The 22,278-nt window shown below is 42.7% G+C and overlaps 1 protein-coding gene across 1 annotated transcript in view; it reads right to left on the bottom strand.

The window, feature by feature from the left end:
- Positions 1-6,443: 6,443 nt before the first annotated feature.
- Positions 6,444-22,278, bottom strand: part of CRYL1 (crystallin lambda 1) — a 156,650-nt gene continuing 140,815 nt past the window's right edge. Inside the window, exons 5-7 of the mRNA XM_016203550.2 lie at positions 16,432-16,537; positions 9,371-9,477; positions 6,444-7,225 (exon numbers count right to left, since the gene is read on the bottom strand). Coding sequence (XP_016059036.2) covers positions 7,112-7,225; positions 9,371-9,477; positions 16,432-16,537 — 327 coding nt within the window. The 3' untranslated portion in view covers positions 6,444-7,111. The remainder of the gene's footprint in view (positions 7,226-9,370; positions 9,478-16,431; positions 16,538-22,278) is intronic.

Here is a 22,278-nt window from a genome sequence, read left to right as displayed (position 1 = left end):
AATTTAAATTGCTGGAGTGGGGGAGGGGGGGGCGGTGTCAAAAGAACATTTCATGATACATGAAAATTCCATGAGACTTCTAGTCAAGATGAAGGAGTAGGTAAACATTGTGCTCGCCTCCTCCCACAACCACATCAAAATTATAACTACATTATAGAACCACCATCATTGAGAACCATATGAATAGTAGCTAAAAGGAACTCCTATAACTAAGGATATAAAGAATCCACATCAACACTAGTAGGAGGAATCGAGACACCAAATGGGGTTGTCCCACACCACATGTAGTGGTTAAGAATTGGGTGGGATATCTCGGCTGCAGAAAGGAGCAAGGGGTCCCAGCCCCACACCAGGCTACCCAGCCTCAAGCACCAGTCAGTGCCAGGAAGAGGAGCCCCCAAAGAGCTGGCTGTGAAAATCAGTTTGGACTCCATCCAGATGAGATGGAAAGCTGCTATAGACCCAAGCGTCCTCTTAAAGGGCCCTATGCACAGAATCACTCGCTCAAAACACTCACCCTAAGCTCCAACAAAGGGACTTCAGCTCAAAAACCACCAAGGACATTGAGGGAGGGGCTCAGTTGTGTGCTTCAGGGCAAGGGCTGGAGGGATAGCAGCTCTCTCCACCATTTTGTTTCTTTTCAAAATGCAAAGCAATTAGATCACACCACTCCTGGACCTTCCCACTACATTTAAATGAAATCCTGACCTAATCTTAGGAAGTCTGTGTCCAGCCAATGCCCTCTCTCTCAATACCCTCTCAGTCCACTCCATCTGCCCCACACTGCCCCCCTGTTGCTCCTGGCCCTGCTGAGCCCTCCCCTCTGGCATGGGCTCCTACTATGCTTTGTACCCCCACACCCCATCCTAGAGTGTACAGGGCTGTCTCCTTCTTGTCACTCAGGTCTCAGAAAGGCCTTCCCAACCATTGCATAAGGCAGACATTGGGCACACACTGTCCCATCACTCGATTTCATTCTCTAATCAGCACTTATCACTTTCTAGTATGTTCCTTGTTTATCTATTCTTTTTCACAGCCATCCTCATTTAGAACACAAGCTCCCTGAAAGGAGCAACCTGGTTTTGTTTTGTATTGCATCCCCAGGACCTGAAACAGCAGATTCTAAGGCTGTTGAAGAGTAGGTGATGGCAATGGTTTTTAAGAATTTATCCATTCATTCTAGGTTATCCAATTTGTTAGCATATAATTTGTCCACAGTAGTCTCTTATGATCCTTTGTATTTCTATGACATCAGTGTGGGTTTTTTGTATTTTTTTTCTTAGAAGCACCTTTATTACAAAAGCTCTTAAACACTTCTCTACAAGTATTGCAGAATGGGTATAACTTCAATTCACTAATATAACATATCAGCTTTAATGTTTCCTCTTTCATTTCTGATTTTGTTTTCTCCCTTTTTTTCCTTAATCTAGCTAAAGGTTTGTCAATTAATCTTTTCAAAGAAACAAGTCTAGGTCTTATTGATATTTTTCCTATTGTTTTTCAATTCTCTATTTCATTTATTTCTGCTGTAATATATTTCCTTACTTCTGCTAACTTGGAGTTAGTTTGTTCTTTTTTGAGCTCCTCACAGTGTAAATTTAGGTTATTTGAGCTCTTTCTTCCTTTTTAATAGAGGCACTTATTACTATAAACTTGATTCTTAGTACTGCTTTTACTGCATCCTATAAGCTTTACAGATGACATGATCTTATATGCAGAAAACCTTAAAGATTCCACACAAAAACTATTAGAACTAATATACAAATTCAGTAAAGTTGCAGGATATAAAATTGACATGCAAAAATCAGTTATGTTTTCATACACTAACAATAAACTATCTGAAAAGGAAATTAAGATAACAATCTTGTTAGCAATAACATAAAAAAATAATATACTTAACTTAATCAAGGAAGTGAAAGACCTGCACACGGAAAACTATAAAACATTGATGAAAGAAATTTAAAGACACAAATGTTTGTTGTCTATGTACCCCCATGTTCCATCCTAGAGTGAACAGGGCTGTCTCCAGCCTATGTTTGTTGATTGGAAGACTTATTGTTAAAATGTCCATTCTACCCAAAGTGATATACAGATTCAATGTAATCCCTATCAAAATCTCAAAGGAATCTTTTACAGAAGTAGAAAAACAATCGTAAAATTGATATAGAACCACAAAGAACCCACCCTGAATGACCAAAACAATCTGGAGAAAGAAGAACAAAGCTGGAGGCACCATACTTCCTAATTTCAAAACTTATTATAAAGCTACTATATTTAAAACATTATGGTACTGGAAAAAAGACATATAGACCAATGGAACAGAATGAAGATCCCAGAAATAAACCCACACATGTGTAGTCAACTGATATTCAATTTAAAGGGTGCTGAGATCATACAACAAGGAAAGGACAGTCTCTTCAACAAACATTACTGGGAAAACTGGATATCCACATGCAAAAGAATAAAACTGGACCCTTTTCTTATACCATAAACACAAAAATCCACTCTAAATGGATTAAGGACTTAAATGTAAGACCTGAAACTATAAAATGCCTAGAAAAGCTTCAAAACATAGGTCTTGGCAATGATTTCATGAATAAGACACCAGAAGCGCAGGCAACAAAACCAAAAATAAACAAGTGAAACTATGTCAAACTAAAAAGTTCTGCACAGCAAAGGAAATAATCAACAGAGTGAAAAGGAAACCTGTGGAATGGGAGAAAATATTTACAAATCATCTATCCTGCACTTTTGTTCCTCCTCCCTAGATCTCTCCATGGCCCCGTTCCTCACTTCCTTTTAGGCTTCTGCTTAAGTGTTATCTTTCACTATGCCTTCCTTGATTACTTCTGTAAAACTGGACACTCACACACCCCACACTAATTGTATTCCCTATTGCTTTCCCCTGCTTTATTTTTTAGCTACATAACTGAGCACCTTCTGACATTTTCTATACTTTGCCTATTGATTGGTTTATTTTTGCTATCTCCCACTAGAACTACAGAAGCTTCATACGGGCAGGTAGTTTGTGCCTGTTTATTAGTGTATCCCCAACATTTGGAACAGTGACCAGCACACAGTAGGTGCTCCAAGAATGTTTGATAAATGGATCAATTGAAAATGAATAAAACTGCCCTTCTGTTTTATATTTCAGTGTTGCAAGTTTGATTAGCCTGGGAAAAGCACCTTATACTTCATCAGCTACACATGCACCTCCAAACCAAGCAAGAACCAGACATGAATATCAGGGACCCCACTGCTAGCCCCATCTTTGACATCTTTCTGTGACTTCCACAGAAACAATATACAATCTGTTCTTTTGGAGCTGGCACCACCTCCAGTCCTGAAGGAGCACTAAGCAGCTAAGCTGTAGCACACAGAAAGGGAAACCATGGGTCCTTTAAGCAGGGATAGGGACCGGGGCTTTGGGGAAAAAGACATTTGAAAGCAGAGACCAATGTGAGAGAAACTGTGTTACAAGGGGGAGGGAGACAGATAGCTTTGAAGTTCTGAGAAAAGGACTCAGAAACCAGTCAGGGCAACATCCAACTGGGCTGGTCCTTCTCACAGCCTCAGCAATGTCACGTAGCCCCTCATAGGATGGAACGAGAAGGCACTTCACCTCTGGGGTATTCTTCCCAAAACCTAATCCCAGGGTAACTAACCATGAGAAAACCCTAGACAGTTCCACACTGGAGATAGTCTACAGGCTACCTGGCCCAGACTCCTACAATTCTCAGGGTCATGGAAAGCAAAACAAGACTGAGAAGCTTCCACAGGCTAGAGAGGAGACTTCGCAATGCAATGCAGTGTGGTTTCCTGGATGGGATCCTGGGACAGAAAGAGAACATTAATGAGAAAACTGGTACATGAGCTTACATAGTTGCTAAAGCAAAAAGGCCCCAGGGATTACAAACTGAAGAGCAGAAAGGCCTCCTTTGTCTTACAATTTATCTCAAAGACTTGATTGCTTGGGGTCTGTCGGAAGTCACGCTCACATACCTGGCCTTCCGTTTAGCTCCCTGCTAGACCCATTCCTCACTCTATCCAGCAATTTCCTTAACTGTCTTCCTGTCCAGAGCCACAAATATGCTCTCTGCTGTTCTCACTTGTAAAGTCCAATTTTCTTCAGCCCTTAGATGAGAATCAAATCACCAGTTCTCTGGCATCCGCTCAGCCCATCACTTTCAGTAGCTGCCTCATTTCACACTGTGATGGCTGCAAGCAAAACCAAGAAGCACTTCCACTGACGTATCTCAGGACAAACCTGATAGCCATACAAAAATACGTTACAGCAAGTAGGGGAACAGAACTGAAACATATAAATGAGTTTTATCCCAAACTGTCCACACTCTGTCTTCCCCACCCACACCACCATAGGGGACACCAGGATGCACCTGCCTTGCTCTCCTACCGGCCTGAGCATTAAGCCAGACAGCCTCAAGTGGCCACTCCTTCTGGAACCCAAGTGGCTCATCAATGCCATGAAACCAAAAGGGCATGTCTATGTGACACCCACCAATACCTCATGTCCCCCAGCTAGGTCATTTGCATATCAGTGTTCCCAAACCTGGGTCCAGGGACTGCGGGCAGCCTTCACGTGCTCCTAAGGGAAGGAATCAGACAAGCACTGAGCACAGTGCAGAGGTTTTGAGGAGACGAGGGGGAGTATGTTGAAGGGAGAGGAGCAGAAGCTACTGGAAAAAGTAAGGTTTTGACTGTGGCCCAGAGAAATGGCCCACCAACAGGTCATAGAAGGACTGAGTCATCAGAGTTTAAGGAGAATTTACAACTTAATCAGATGAAGAAGGATCCTTTCAGGACTGACAACCTCCTTCATGTCTTGCCACATTATCTTTTCTGGGAAGTTTAATATCTGGGACATTTCAATTTCCTGGCCCTCCTCCTAATGTCCTTATCTTGTAACATGGCATAGTATCTGCACAGTTGCTGGAGCTGACACTCTGAGGCTCCGATGTCACTTTCCCTAGGTCACCAGATTACTCAGTCCTACCTCCAGAGTGATTTCCACACTCACCAGCCCCCATGCTAACCACAACTGGCTCTGCCTCCAGCTTAGTCCCTTCCATTGTCACAAGGAACTTTATGAAATCCTGATGACTGGACCACATAGGCCATTTAGGCTCTCCATTTCTTTACATAGGTCTTACCACTGATGCGGCCCCAAGGCTCTTGGCCACCATCTGGGTCTGGCCCTAGCTCTAGCCTCCCTTTTCACACCCAGGGAACCACTCCCCTTTTCCAGGGTGCCTAGCACTCTTCCCTGCTCTGCTCCCTCGGCCAGGAAGGCTGTCTTCTTACTCAAGACCCAGCTCAAAGGTTGTCTGCTATGAGGCCTTCCAGGGCACACCCAGGGGCAGGTAGTAATAATCTCCAGTGTATATGACCCTCTGGAGCACTGTCCTATTTTACTATAACATTTGACTGTCTTACAGTAAACTTTTGAAAGGCAATGACAATGTGCGAGATGCCTGGTGCATTACAGCTGCTCAGTGGATGTTGCTGCATAAATAAATATGGGGGGGGGGGAATGGGTGAAAAGGGGAAGGGATTAAGAAGTACTAGTTGCTAGTTATAAAAATAGTTACAGGGATATAAAGTACAGCACAGGGAATATAGTCAATAATATTGTAATAACTATGTATGGTATCAGGTGAATATTAGACTTATCAGGAGGATTGCTTCAAAAGTTATATAAATGTCTAATCACTACGTTGTACACCTGAAACTAATAATATTGTATGTTAACTGTAATTACTTTTTTAAACTAATAAAATAAAATAAATAAATGCATGTGATGGATGAGTGATGTGCATACTTATCTGGAAATACCACTTCCACATGGTTCCCAATCAGGGACACTGGTTCCGACACCACCACAGCCTTGGCTCCGAGGAAGACATCTCCTACTGGGTGAAGCTGGGAAGCTGGTTACCTGAAATGTAAAGGCTGGAGCATCATTTGGACTGGGAGCTGTCAGGGGCCCCATACAGGCATCCAGTGATCAAAGTCACTGTGACATGCTGGCCCTATGGGATGGGGGAACTTTTGTGCAATCTCCCAGAGTATTTGGAGAGAAAGTGCTAGGGACAGACTCCATGTCAAAGAACATGATGGGGTACTGGGTGAAGTTAAACAGGTATCTTTACTACAGAACTTGGAGTCGCTAATTTCCTATAGACATGAGTGCCCAAGGGGAGGCAGTCCATGGAGTTTCCCACAGGTGATTGCAGAGCCACAGGGCACTGTGGAACACACTTTGGAAACATTGGCCCAAATAGGTGGATTTTTACTGAATAACAGACAAAGAACCCAGAATGAAGTATTTGCCGCCTACTCATTTATCACAGTCATTCTAAGAAACATCAATCATCAGGATCAAACAGTTTCTCAGAAAGATCAGAAGAAAGAGGACACCAGTATGGAATCAAAAACTTTTATTCAGAATAAGCACTGGCAAAATGAAGGTAGTTAGTTGCCTCAAAAATGCAGGGCTACAGAGTACTCAGAAAGGGATTAGAAATAATTATAAAAATATTTTGCTACAGATTAAAATGACTTGAAGCTACAATCATTGTCTATAAAATGTAGGATATGTAATCACACTTAAAAATAAAAAGTGAAAATCTTGAGATGATTTGCTTGCCCAGATGGCAGAAAATCAACAATGCTCAGAACTCAAGAGCTGTTTTGACACCCACATCTACGGTATGGTCAAAAGTGACTATATCACTGCTAACCAGAGACCAAGCTCAGGACTTGTATGCCAAGGTACCTCTGTGGCTGCCACTGTTTCAAGCAATATGATTAAGTCCTTATAATTCCACCAACTAGGACTTCGAGTGAGGGGAGTGACAGCATTATAAAAAACTTCACTGGTCCTGGCCAGTGTGCTCAGTTAATTGGGCATCATCCCATCTACCGAAAGGTTGCAGGTTCGATTCCCAGTCAGGGAATATGCCCAGGTTGTGGCTCGAAACCCAGTAGGGGGTGTGCAGGAGGCAGCCCACTGATGTTTCACTCTCTCTATCCCTCTCCCTTCCTCTCTTTCTAAAAATCAATTTAAAAATCTTTTAAAAACAAAAAAACTTTATTGGGATGGCATCTGACTTTTCAGTTTGGCAAGTCTCATGAGGCACTGGTCCCTCCACTGTCTTCTCGCAGCTAAGTGCTCAGGATCATCTGGGACTTTCACACACATGGCCTGGGAACAGGGAAAGAAGAGAAAAGACAACAAGAAAAAAGAAGAAAAAAATAAACAAATGGGACAACATCAAACTAAAAAGTTTTTGCAAAGCAAAGGAAACTATCAACAAAACAAAAAGACAACCTACCAAATAAAAGAACATATTCATCAGTGATCCATCTGATAAGAGTTTAATATCCAAAAACCTCTTAACATAAAAAAAACAAACAATTTAACACCAAAAAAAAATTCAATTAAAAAGTGGGCAGAGGGCCTGAATAGACATTTCTCCAAAGAGGAGATGCAGATGGCCAACAGACATATGAAAAGATGCTCAACATCACTAATCATTAGAGTACAAATTAAAACCACAGTGAGATACCACCTCACACCTGTCAGAATGGCTATCATCAATAAATCAAAGAATTGCTGGCAAGGATGTGGAGAAAAGGGAACTCTCATGCACTGTTGGTGGGAATCGGTACAGCCACTGTGGAAATCAGTACAGAGGTTCCTCAAAAAATTAAAAATGGAACTACCATGTGACCCAGCAATTCCACTTCTGGGTATTTATCTATCTGGAGAAATTCAAAAAACTAATTCAATTAAACAAAAATAAACAAAAAAACCCAAAAAACTAATTCAAAAAAGAATCCTTGTTCATTGCAGAACGATTTATAATAGTCAAGTATGGAAGCAACCTAAGTGCCCACCAATAGAAGAATGGATAAAGAAGAGATGGTATATATATATATATATATATATATATATATATATATATATATATATATATATATATATTTATATATTTATATATTTATATATTTATATATTTATATATATTTATATATATATAAAAATAGAAAATTACTCTGCCATAAAAAAAAAAAAATGAAATCTTACCATTTGAGACAATATGGATGGATCTACAGGGTATAATGCTAACTGAAATAAGTCAGAGAAAGACAAATATCATATGATTTCACTTACATATGGAATCTAAAAAACAAAATAAACAAAGAAAATAGAAACAAATTCATAGATACAGAAAACAAACCGATGGTTGCCAGGTGGTAGGGGGACTTGGGAGAATGGGTGAAAAACATTAAGGAATAAGAAGTACATGGCCTGGCTGGTATGACTCGGTTGGAGATTCATCTTGTACACCAAAAGGTCATGAGTTCGATTCCCGGCTGGTGCACATACCTAGGTTGTAGGTATGAAAGGTAACCAATGTTTCTCTCTCTCCCCTCTCTCTCTCTCTCCACCCATTGCTCCCTCCCTTCCTTTCTCTCTGTAAAATCAGAAAATCAGTAAACATATGCTTGGGTGAGTCCAATTAAAAAAAAAATACAAACTGTCAGTTACAAAATAGTCATGGGAATGTGAAGTACAGCATAGGATATATAGTCAATGATAGTATAATAACTATATATGGTGTCTGGTGGGTACTGGACTTATCAGGAGGATCACTTTGTAAATTATATAAATGTCTAACCACTATGCATATACCTAAAACTAATATAAAGTAATACTGAATATCAACTGTAGCCCGGCTGGGCATGGCTTGGCAGTTGAGCGTAGGCCTAGGATCCAGGAGATCACGGTTCGATTCCCGGTCAGGGCACATGCCCAGGTTGTGGGCTCGATCCCCAATCAGGGGCGTGCAGAAGGCAGCCGATCAATGACTCTCTCATCATTGATGTTTCTATCTCTCTCTCTCCCTCTCCCTTCCTCTCTCTGGAATCAATAAAGATATGTTTAAATATATATATGTATCAACTGTAAGTAAAAATTTTTTTAAATAAAAAAGAACAAAGAAGCATGAAGAGGAGGTAATTTACCAGAAGCATAATTGATGGTCCTACTGTGCAAACTGAATTTGCTCTCCAAGACAAAAGGAGTGGAGTAAACCCTCTGTGAACACGAGCTTTCTGAATCCAGAGACTCCAGCTCCTCAGAGATAAGTCATAGTGAGCTTAGAGTTCACTGGTCACACTGCTCTGAAGATCTCCAAGGACCATGACAGAATTGTGGATGGCAAAGTTAGGGATGAGGGACCATTAAAACCGAAAACAAAGATTCTAGCTGCACATAAACGTCCCTGGGCACAGAGCTACCTCCCCCTCAGCCTATAAAATTCTCTGCCGTCAAGCCACATACCTGGTGAACCTTTTCAAGTGTGGGCCCAGAAAACTCTGGAATGGGTCCAAAAGTCTTGAGGACACGTTTTATGCCTTTACCGTATCTGTCACAGTAGCTTAACATACCTGAAACCATATGAACACAAGAATCCACAAAATCAGTCAGAACATTAGAGGACTCCCAACTAAGACCGATCCAGAGCGTCTTGCCCTGGGTCATATTAACTACATTCCTTTCTTCCTGTGAGTGAATAAAAGGAGGTGGGCAGTGCTCCTGGTTACCTGGCACTGAGGACTGAGGGTCCTCACCATGAGTCAGTCAGTCGTCAAGCTTTCCCTCCCATCTCAGAATCCTGAAAAGCAAGGGGTCCCTGGGGCCTGCCATTCTACCTCTCTCAGTGTACCTCACAGGACATTCCACTCAGCCTGTGTTCCTGCACTGATTTATTGATTATCCCATTAAGTCCTATATTCACCAAAAATGTTACCTAGAACAATGTATCTATGAGGTTACTTGTGCAAATGGCCTGAATGCATTTTCTGAGAATCAGATGTTACAGCTCACTTAAATCTGTTTCCCATTTCATGCTTGTTCCCTCACTTTTAGTCACCGCTTGACTGGGGTCTACAAGGCAGCAGATAATTTAACGCAGGCTCAGAGTGTGGCCAGTGGATGACAGCCCTGTCACCGGAGCCCGGGCTGCCTCTGTCCCCAGGCTGCACTGCTCTCCAACTGTTTTTGCAGCTGGCGCTGGGGAACCCAATCATCTTCTCAGATGCCGAGATAAGGGCCCTAGGATTTTGGTGGAGAAACTAATGAAGAGGCTCATTGGCCGGGAGAGAGGAGGAAGAAGCACAGTAACTTAGAAGCAGTTGTGGGCTCTGTGCAGCTGAAGCTAAGCTCTTCAGTTTGAGTCAGATGTACACAGAGAGAAAAGCAGAGTCTAGGGGCCTCACCTCCCAGCACGTGGAACGGGCCTGCTGGGACCTGTCTGCTCCTGGCATTCCTCCCCTCCCACTGCCTGGGAGGCAGCAGGGCTCAGCCAGTGCAGGCGTGTGTGGGGAACAAGTCCCATCAGAGGCCAGGCCTGGGTGTGCATAGACGAGGCATCTCTGAGCCTGGGCCCACTGGAGACACGGCTGGGCCACCTGCTGTGCCACCCTTTCAAGCTTTCCCTCAGGTTATACCTGTGTTAAATGAAGTGAAACATCTTTCACAACCAGAAAGACTCAGAGGTTGGTCAGTCAGGCTAAAAGGTAATAGGGGAACAAATGAACAGCAGAATTTGCCAAGAACCTCAAGCTTGGTTCTTATCCACCCCAGAAAAGCTGTTTTCAATTAATTTTAGATAAAAATCATCACAAGATATTCTTTAAAAAAAAAAAAAAAGAAACTTTTTTGCAGTTTAGTGGGGTTTTTTAAATTTTTTTTATTGATTTCAGAGAGAGGAAGGGAGAGGGAGAGAGATAGAAACATTAACGATGAGAGAATCATGGATCTGCTGACTCCTGCACACCCCCTATGGGGGATCAAGCCTCCAATCGGGGCATGAGCCCTGACCCAGAATCGAACCCGGACCTCCTGGTTCATAAGTCAATAGTCAACCACTGAGCCACACTGGCCAGGCTTCGGGGTTTAGTTTTGGTGGACCCACACTGTCGTAAAAGCCTGAATTCACTGAATTTCAATTTTATTTGCCTCAAATAGCTCTCCTTCTCTTTCAATGTGCTAAAGTAATATCAAGCTTGCTCTTAGAAGAGAAATTATTTTGAAGGGTAAAATATTCAAATATACCAACTTTTCTGACATTAGCACCTACAATTAAGTGGTGGACATTCTCTTCTTAAAATAAGGGGTTTCACTTCATTTAACACAGGTATAACCTGACAAAGATTCTGGAAGACTCCCTAAAGGTTTCAGCACTGGCTAGCTATCTTAGAGAGCTCAACATTTCCAGAACACAGAAAACCACCATTACATTTATTTCCTTTGGAAATTAAATATTTTCTTCACTTTATCTATGAGTTTATTTATTCAAACTAAGCGTGGTAAAATCTAGACACAAATACAGTTATTCCTTTTTGGGGGCAGAGACACAAGAGTCAAATGAGTTGGAAAGATATTAAATGAGAAGAAAATGGGAGGATTGGTTGGAGCTGCGTATTCATCCACGTGCAGGGAAACAGAGCCCAATGGTACCCTCCTGGGAACCAGTTCCATCTCCCTGTCGTCCTTGAGCTGCAAAAAGCCATGGATGCAATTCAAGGACTGTATTTCACCTCTGGATTACTTCACATTTTCTGAACAAGCGTTCACCTTTCTGTGCCCCTGTGAAGTCATCTGACTCTCCCAGGGGCTTTCGAAAACTTTTTTCCCTGCTTTTTATAAAATTTGTGGCTTTAAAAGGGCATTTATTTCTTTAAGATGGAATAAAATACAGTAAAACTCTTTATAATATAATTCATAATTTCCCCCCAACTTTTCCAGGAAACCAAATAAAATTCAGTCTTACAAATATAAAAACCCTTTCTATAGCATTCACTCAAGCCCATGGGGTAAGCAGCCCTGAGTCTATGGTGACCATAAGAGGCCACACAGCCGGTGTGTGGAGACCTCCACTTCATGGGTGGAGAACCAGACACCACAGGATGGCTCTCTCACTATCATAAAGTACAAGTTCATGGTTACTTAGTGTCACAATTATTTACAATGTCCCAGCAACATCAGTTATTTGCAGTATCTTCCCTTCCATTAGAGCAAAATAAGAGGTTTGAATGGGCATGTTCCAAAATACCGAGACACTTCACATTTTATCCCACAGCCTGTCCCTCCTCTGCATTACCGTGAAGTGAGCCTCCCCTATGTTTTTCCTTCTATGCTTCCATGCCCTCTATTCTGGTCAACCACGTACTTCCAACAACTCTCAGAGAGCTTAGCTTTTTACAAGACTTTGAACCTAATTTCTTAAGAGATGCTGATACAGAATGAGAAAAAATGAGAAAAAGAATTGATTATCATGAGATTGGATTTAGCTTCTCTTGCTGCTTTCTGACTTGTTCCTTGAAGGTGTTATTCCTTGTTATTGCCCTGAAGGTGAGCCACGACCCAAGGTGATGGAGTGGTGGAGGGCAATCCCATCTGTCTGTATTTACAGAGCAGGCATCTGTCTGTGTGGCCACTGTCGCAGTAGAGGCAGCTGCTGGGACACTCCCTTGGTGTTGTTTCTTGGAGAGCCTTACTTGCCACCCACACCAAAGGAGTCTGTTTTTCATACAGCCTAAGAACCAACACTCACGTGAATTCACCTGCCTTTAAGAGACAAAACTTATTAGGGAAGATCAAAAAGGCCCCAAAGCACAGTGACATTATCTAATTCCCACCTGAGTGAGACCTTGCTGGAGGCGGGTAGACAGGGTAGACAGAAATTGCCAGGAACAACTCACCTGTTTCACTGTAAATCACAGCTCCACTCAAATGAACCAGACCCACCAAGTAGGCATCTCAATTCAAAACAAACCAACAAACAGCCCTAGCTGGTTTGGTTCAGCGGTTAGAGCATCAGCCCTTGGAACTGAAGGGTTCCAGTTCGATTCTGGCCAAAGGTACATACCTCCATTGCAGGTTTGATCCCTGGCCGTAGTTGGGCTGCGCGCGGGAGGCAACCAATCCATGTGTCTCTCTCACATTGATGTTTCTCTCTCTCCCTTCTACTCCCTTTCCACTCTCTTTGAAAAACAATGGAAAAAATATCCTCGGGTGGAGGATAAAAAAAAATAAAACAAAAAAAACAACAAAAAGACAAGTATCTACACAAGTTTTCGAAGAAAGGCAAGATGGTGAACATTCATTTCAACTGGAGGTGATGTCCGGGGGCTGCCAGGTTCCAAGAAACAGTCATTTCTCAGGTAGAGCTGAACTCAGCAGGCACCCAAAAGGCTGCCAGGTATATGAGGGACCAGTCTTTGCTGACCTGCTAGTCTAAAAGCTTAGCAAGGAAACAAACCAAAGTCTTGAGATTTCATATTCCACAGCAAAAATGTGCTAATCTGTATGCATTCTGTATTTCTCTCATGTATTTGTGAATCTTTTGTGGAGAATTTTTTTTTTTAAACTGGAAGAGTAGGGAATTAAACAAAACTCTGTGTGAATATAAAATTTATTATGGACTTCATATGTCAGCCATCCAGCTAAGTGTCTCCATCTGGTTTAATTCTCACACCACCCCTGTGAGGTTGTTACTGCTGCTGCCCCATTTTACAGATAGGGATACTGAGGTGCAAAGAACACACTGGCACAGGGCTATTTAGCTTATAGGTGAAGTAGAGACCCAGGCTGACTGGCTCCATGAACCAGGTCCACTCTTCTGAGAGCTTGTCCTTTGTGGGTGTTACTTTTTAAAAGTAGCCCAAAAGGGAAGGAAGCATGCTGGCCTCCTGTTTTTCAGGTGCTATTTTATTAGATTAAAAACAAATAGGTCAAGCCTGTGTGGTTCCATGGTTGAGTGTCAACCCAGAACCAAGAGGTCACAGTTGGATTCCCAGTCAGGGCACATGTCTGGGTTTTGGGCTCGATCCCCAGCAGGGGGCGAGCAGGAGGCAGACGATGATGCTTCTCTCTCATTGATGTTTCTATCTCTCCATCCCTCTCCCTTCCTCTCTCTGAAATCAATAAAAATATTTTTAAAAAGTTAATACAAAATAAAAACAAATAGTCAAGTATTTTTACCCTTTCTAGATAAACTGTAGCCTTTAAGACTAATACCTAGTCTTAACCTGAGATGCTGGCTTTATGAAAACAACATCAAAAAAAGAACTCTCTCAACTCCAATCTTGATATATCCTGGGTGACACTGAGAGGAATCATGATCATTTCCACTGGTTCTGAGCCCTATCTTATAACTGTCTAACTCTGTTCCTTGGAATGCTCTGAAGTTGAAAACTACATCCGTCCACCATTATCATATTAAGCCAATTAGGTTTTCTTATCAAACCTGCTTTGTGTGAAAAATTGTTAATGGGCCTCCTTCCTATCTGCCATGTTGTTTGACTCCCGAGTTTCTGGTTTCATCGGCTTCAGTTTCTACTTGTTTGAGAGTCAAAGCAGTTCTCAAGTCTCTCCCTATCAGTTTCTCCTGATACCTGAATTATCTTATTTTTCTCAAGAAAAAAAGAAAAGAAAAACACAGTGGTTATCCAGCAATGTCTACATACATTTCAAATGCTTTAATATGTTCATCACATTTAAGGTTCTGGTTAAAAAAAACATTTAAAATTATCCAAGTCCGGCCAGCAGGACTCAACGGTTGAGCGTCGACCTATGATCCAGGAGATCGATTGATTTCCAGTCAGGGCACATGCCCAGGGGTTGCCGGCTCTATCCCCAGTAGGGGGCATGCAGGAGGCAGTCGATCAACGACTCTCTCTCATCATTGATGTTTCTATCTCTCCCTTCCTCTCTCTGAAATCAATAAAAATGTATTTTTAAAAAATAAAAAATAAAATATCCAAGACTTTATTTTAATGATACTTCAAAACTCTAGTTTCACTTTAATGAAGCTTGTGTCTTTACATTACCCTCCTACATTCAACTGTTATTCTATCACAAAAGTAACATGGGGTGCCAGGTGAGAGTCCCGTCTCCCTTCAGTTGCTCTCAGCTGGGTGTTAAGGAAGAATCAAGTCACCTATTGAACCACTTTTGCATGACATGCGACCAATCCACTCAAGGACACAGGTGTACACCTGCTGTGTGCAAGAATACATCTGGTAAAACTGTTTGTAATTATCCATTGGAAATTGTATTTCATTAATTACCACGGTGAAAATTAACTAAAATATTACTAAAACCTTGTGGAATTACAAAATCTAAGGCAGACTCCCAAAGGTCATCTGCTCCTACTTCTGACCTCACTGCAAGACTCCTGTCAACATCCAGTCATCTACACAGGTGAGGACCAGCCTCAGCAGCTAGGCTCATCTCCTTCCACATCAGTTCCACTTCCTAGAAAGTTCTTCCTGCCATGTCCTGATCCCAAACCTGTCTGCCTGCCATTTCCAGTCTTTCATTCTGGTTCCACCCCAACAAAAGTCGTGGACAGACGTACACACATACTCTGGTCACTTCTGGATCAGCTTCAGTTTCTTGATATTTTTGTTAAATGTAGATCATGGAGCTGAATAAAATATTCCTTTTCTCTTTCTGCATATGTTTTACAAGTTAATAATATAATTATTAAAATAACATATAATTATAGAAATTTATGACAACACAGAAAAGTAAAAAGGTAATAAAAGTTACTTATAATTTCAACACCAAAAGACAGTCACCAAATTATTTAGGTGACATTTCCCCAGATTTTTATACATGGCTTTTTTTATTCATTGTTTTAATTGGGTGTAGGTTTTATTATTTGTTTTTCAAATAATGTCTTCTTTTTAAATGGCTTAAAATCTGGTGGACAGTTTCATTCTTGGAAGTTTCTCACCCATCTCAAGTGACCTTGCTTTTAAAATCATCAGATCAGGAGCTCATACTTACTTCCCCCAAGCCCTTTGAGGTGGCTTCCAGGGTAACTGATGGCCCAGCCTGACCACTTTCCAAGGGCACCAGCCCCTTCTCCTGTAGAAGCCCCTCTGTCGTGGCACCCTACCTTCTATAGATCAGCAAATCATACTCACAAGCTGCCTGCATTTAGGCAGAAGGTAAGTCAAGCAGAGGTTCATGTGGTTATTTCCCTACTTTTTTTTTTTCTTGCCTCTAAATAATGCCCTTATCTTTCTCAAGAAAATACCACTTTATCTTCTATCAGGCTGAATGACATGTGACAAAGTCTCCATAACATTGCCCACCTCTCCTTCTAGTCCTCACTTAAGTGCTGTTCCACACAGAGCCCTGAGGTCCATAGACTTACATCCTAGGACACAGCCATCTGTCCTGCCCCTACCTGTGAACAACCAGGGCTGGCCATCCCTCCTGTACATGATACCGTTTCTATTCAGTTGTAAGAAAAGACAACCTTTAATTGTCTATGAAACCCATGAAAACACTACACTGCACAAAATTCCCATCTGAGCCCCTACCTTCTGCATTGAGATGCATGGTTTCCAGGGGTCCAATGAACGCATATCGCAGGCCCAGGCCTTGAGACATGATGAGGTCCAGGTCGCTTGGAGACACTATTCCTTCCTAAACAGAAGAAAGGGGGTGACACATGGGTGAGTCCTCCGGAAAGAACTTTTCTTACCATTACTTTTATCCTAAATGGGGCAGGATCCCCAAAAACTCTCCAAGCACTGTAATAGTGTTTTTATCGAATTTTGCATGATGAAACTATACTATGGAATCTGAAAAGAGACTATTTTGAGAAATGCCAAATACCAACTTGCTTTTTCCATAGCTGTAATCAACCTTTTCCCTTACTGTGCCCATTCTACTATCTTCCCTTCTCCACCCACAACCCATGGCTCACCTGCAGCCCTGGCAAAGGAGGAGAGGATGAAGGGAAAGGGAAGAAATAAACCGGGTACTAAAGGAAAAGGGCAAGAAGAATTGTCTACACATTTGTTAAGAACTGGGGCCGTAAGACTGGAGCCATCAAAAGAACTGTGAAGTTGCTCTCCAGGCTGTTCCTGCATGCAAGCCTGGCCTTGTTTAGCTTCTAGTGAGTTTATAAAGAATGATATTCTTTGATGAAATGCAGCCTAACAGGGTGTTTGTTTGCAAAGGTGGGGCCCTATAATCTTCTGCAAATGTGAATTGCAAAGCAAGGGGCACACTGTTGGGCTTTTAGGTTGTATGTCAAACTGACCATCAGTATGACCTGGTCTGTTAGAAATATTTGCATCATTGGGCCCTTCACTGACAGCTCAGAAAATATCTGAAGATATTTTCACCTTGGCCATTTCAACTGTCAGGAAGACAGACATGGGGGAGGCTGTCATGTGTTCCCCTAAGTCTTCACTGATCAGACCAGTAGAATGACTGTGAAATCTCCAGCTCCTATCCTGGGTGGCTTCTTTCACAAATAAAGCACTGTGGGCACAGACACGGCTCCTGCCTGGCAGCCATGCCAAACTGCCCCTGTAAGTGACTACTCACTGTGCTGCAGTGCTGATACCTCTTCCACCGGCAACACTGGTGGCCCTCACCAGCCCTAAGGAGGTGGTCCTCAGTGTAGCAAGGTCCCAGGAGAGGAGAACGAAGTGCTCAGCTGTGGAAATCTCAGTTCTGCCCTTACTCCCAGGTCACACCCCCACAAAGTACCCATCCAACTCCCAAGAACAAGCTCAGACATGTGGCCTACCCTACATGGCCTGTTACTCTGGGTTACAGAGAAAAGCCTTTACCTCTCCTTGAAGGGCTGCCAGCTGTCTTATCGGAAGTGTCTGAGGGGGCGAGGGTCATCACAGGTTCACCATGGCCCTGTGGCCAACAGGAAGGAGCCCTCTGCCCTCCAGATGGCCCTAGGGGATCTGGGCCAGGCCTTCCATGCTCAGTAACTGCTGTCCCTCCTCCTCCGAACCAGATGACTTCTCAAGTCCCAAACTTCAAAGTCACCCAAGAGGTAGAAAGGGGATTTGTATCCTCAGCCTCCATGACCTGCAGCCCAGCTGCTGAGGGAGAAACACCAGTGACTTCAGGTCTATGTGGATGTCTGGACCTCCCTGGTGTGGGGCAGTGGGTGGGACTGGAGCTGAAGAACCAAGAAGACAGAACCACCCACAAGGGGCCAGTGCAGTACAGGTATGAGGAGAAACTTCATTAGAGGAAACCATTCTCCACCTAACTTTGTAAGAGAGGTAAACAAAGACATGCAAAAACCATGAATATATTGTTCAGAGAATGATTACAAAGCAACCCCTCCAACCAACACCGTGACTATCTTCCTGATCGTATCCTTTCCAGAGACAAACACCTGACTTTTGTAATAACCATTTAAGATTTGCCATCTAAAGATGACAAATTTAGATTACTAAACCACAAAGTGTGCTTTTTGCATCTTCTTCAAAGTGGAATCATACTGTAAATTCTTTTGTGATGTCAACATAAGAAACGTTCAAATCTATATTTTTGTGAGTTTATTTGAGCCAAACTGGTGACAATTGCTGAGAAGCAAATCTTAATTGATTGGGATAATGCTTCAGAGAATAGCAGTTTTACACCTTATTTTATACATTGTAATCAAAAGAGAAGACACAAGTGGGTTCCATGAAATCCACTGGTGATAGATTAGGGCAGGGGTGGTCAATGTCTGGCCCTCGGGCCATATATGGCCTGCAAAATCATTTGGTCTAGCCCTGCCAAGGCAACCTCAGTTCCAGCCATCACATTAGAGGTGAGTTAATTAAATGACCAAATATAGCAGGCTAATTTTTAAATTGATAATTCTGTATGGCCCTAGAATGATGTTATAAATATTCAAATGGCACTCAGCAGAAAAAAGCTTCCCCACCCCTGGACTAGGGAGACAGGAGAAAGAAAAGAGGGGAACCTCTGGGATTGGATGAAAAGTAAAATGACAGACATATACATCTTTTACGTTGGTGGGTACAGGATAGTTAATAACAATGAGGGGATTTATGGTCTCCCATTGGTTATGCCCGAGGGGTCTGAAAAAGTGGAGTTAGCTTGACACTGCAAAGGTATATTATCTTAGATGCAAAAGACAATAGACAGGCTTAGTTAAGGTAAAGGTTGACTTTTGTCAGGGAAGATTCTAGCCTAGGATATGACTATCTGCCATAAGCTGCTTTTAGTTAAGAAGTTTTCATTTCAGACCATCCTATGTAGTTACTTTAGGTCTCTGAGTTTGCAAGGCCTCCATGCAGGCCTTCCCTGTGTTTGTAAGGTTAGCATGTGGCCCCTTTTCGTCCACAGTGACCTGCTTCTTTCACGCAAACTTATGCTTTTAAGCTCTGCCTATATGCATAGCTGTAGTCTGCCCATTCTCGCTGATGCATGAAAACCAGAGCTGGCTCACCCATCCTGCTGTGCATGAACCTCTGGGTCGTTTCTAGTTATCGAGTACTGTAAACACTGCTGCAGAGAACATTTTTGCTCCCTGCTCCCAGGGTGCATATCTGAGGCAAAACTGCTCTCCCCAAGCATACACATCTCTGATATGTGAGAAAATGCTGAGCTGCTTCCCGAAGTGGCTGCACTCGTGTGCCCTGCCTCCAGCAGTGTATGTGAGGTCTCATCACTCCACATCCTCATCAGCACTTGGTGGCCTCATGCTTGCAAACTTTTTCCAATATGGTTGGCTATTGTGAGACCTCACAGGGTTTCCTATTAGTTCTAAATCATCCTACTGTGAGTTCATCTGGACTCCTAACAGCAAATTATTCTGTTTACTTGAATGCTGACAAGCTTTACCCCCTTCACTTCAGATAGCACAGCTGTAAGGAGGGAGGGGCAACAAAGGGAGGAAATAATATACAGAAGCTCAAAGTGATGCCCAGAATCATTAAGAAACCCATGTTGAACCACAGGGCACCCTCCTCACCCTCCTCCAAGCTCTGGGGGCAGGAAGGGTGGCTTCTGGTTCCCTCTCCAGGCTGCCCACAGGCATCTGGGGTGGCACCTGGCACCCCAAGGGCTCCAGAATGCTGTGAAAGGCAGGGGCCCTGCAGACTCTCCCTCATCCCTGGCTACCAGGTCAACATTCCAACCCTGAAGTTCTCATGATGGCTTTCAAACTGTGAGGATGTGGACAGAGAAGCTGTCTCACACTTGCAGTGCTATTTGCCTTGGCTCTTTTATAACTGTGTTTAGTACTTTTAGGGCTGACTTCAAAAGGATTTCAAAATACCCAGAAAGGGAGCCACCCAAGGGTGGTGGTTTCTTTTTGATTTGTAAGTATCATGTGAACTAACAGTGACACCACAGAAAGCCTCAGAGGGACTCTCCATGCTACATCATCACACAGGGAGGAGCCACACCTTCTCCAGATTCCCAAATGTTCTCCACTCCCTCCTGGCTCGTCTACGGAAGGGCTCTACTTTTATCAGTTACAATTTATTAGCTGAACAAGTTAGAAATGGGATAACATTTTAATATCTTCTTTTCTTAACTCCTTCTTTCTGCCGCATTTGCATTATTGAAGTAGACTTCTCTAAGCTTGAGTTTTTACCCAGCAATTAAATCCAGAGAAAAGAAACAATTAGAAGTGGTTCAGCTGAGATGCTCACTCATTAAGATTTCACCTCACTGAGGAAGTTTATCCCTGCTGCACTCAGCAGTGAATGAAATGCTCATAGTAACGATTTTTGTTTGTTTGTTTGTTTGTTTTTAATCCTCACCCGAGGACATTCTTAGAGAGAAGATGGAAAAGAGAGAACACACACACAGTGTAAGAGAGAAACATTACTTGGTTGCCTTCTGTGCACTCTTGGACTGGGGAGCAAACCCACAACCCAGGTGTATGCTCTCACTGGCAAGTGAACCGGCAACCTTTTGGTGCACAGACTATGCTCAACCAGCTGAGCCACTCTGGCAGGGTAGTTAGGATGTTTTGAAGCTCAAGTTGCTTAATTTTGTTGTTGAGCTTCATTCTTCTGAGGGAGACCAGAGTTTGCCACCCCAAAATATGCCTTTTGGGATAGTGATGATTTCAAGCTGGTTATTTTTAAGAAACAGAAGACTCAGAAAGAAACTTGGATCCTTCCCCTTCACCTGCCAAAAGGGATTCAGATAGGAAAACCTGCTTCAGGAAGGGAACTTTAGCATATTCGCCTCAGCATATGTGAAGTAAGTGGCAGGCAGGGAGGATCCAAGCAAAAGTCTGTTTGTTGGACTTCCCTCCCTTCTGTGTCCCATGGTTTCCGGGTGGAAAGCAAAAATGTCTTGACCACAAGTTTGCTTTTTCTCATCTACCTGTGAATTGCCTGCTTCCCCTTTTGAAGTCCCAGATCCCGCCTCCCTCTCCTTGGTCCAGAATGGCATATAAGCCTAACTGCCCAGTATGTCCTCAGGTCCTGTATTCTTATGGAACCCATGTAATGTACATCCATAATAAATTTGTTCATTTTTCTCCTGTTAATCTGTCCCATGTTAATATGATTACTAGGTTGGCCAGAAGAACTTAGAAAGGTGAGAGGAAAATTACTTTTCCACTCCCATGCCACCCAGAGCCTTAGTGGCATCTGTGGCCTAAGTGTTAATATTGTCAGGATTAACTAATTACAATGGTATAAAAGGCAGAAACAAGTGCTTGAGTTGAGCCCATGGATGTGATAAACAATTCCTTGGAAACAGTACACTGCACACTGTTTAAAGGTTGAAATCCAACTCCACTTCATGGTGTTTGTGGTTCAACCAACATTTGTCTGTATAGCTATCAGTAGTTCCTCCATTTCGTGGTAAAATTCTCAAGTGACCGGTACAAAGGAAGCCCCGTGTTGTTAAAAGATTCCTAAAAGTTATACAGAATGACGAACGCTAAGATCACTATTATTTCAAAGCCTGGCTGTATCACATCTTAAAAAATCAGCAGACGAGCCCAGCTGGGTGTGGCTCAGCGGTTGAGCATTGACCTAGGATCCAGGAGATCGCAGTTAGATTCCCGGTCAGGGCACGTTCTCGGGTTGCAGGCTCGATCCCTGGTAGGGGGCGTGCAGGAGGCAGCGGATCAATGACTCTCTCATCATTGATGTTTCTCTCTCTCTCTCTCTCTCTCTCTGAAATCAATAAAGATATTTAAAAACAAAAATCACTAGGCGAGGAGAGCCTAGCCCAAGTGGTAAGGAATCCCCTTTATTGAAAAACTTCTAGCTTCTACTTCCTTTAGTTAAAATCTAAGACTTACCACAATCAACCAACTCATGGCCATGGCACACACTGTGCACCTGGCATGAATTGGAAGAAGGATAGGGAGAGATGTCACAAGACTACCATCCATTAGTAAGAAGCAAATACAAGATGGTAAA

This window comes from Miniopterus natalensis, chromosome 2 (assembly GCF_054644295.1).
Source record: "Miniopterus natalensis isolate mMinNat1 chromosome 2, mMinNat1.hap1, whole genome shotgun sequence".
In the NCBI taxonomy this organism is placed as follows: Eukaryota; Metazoa; Chordata; class Mammalia; order Chiroptera; family Miniopteridae; genus Miniopterus; species Miniopterus natalensis.
This window is presented reverse-complemented; position numbering and strand designations above follow the sequence as displayed.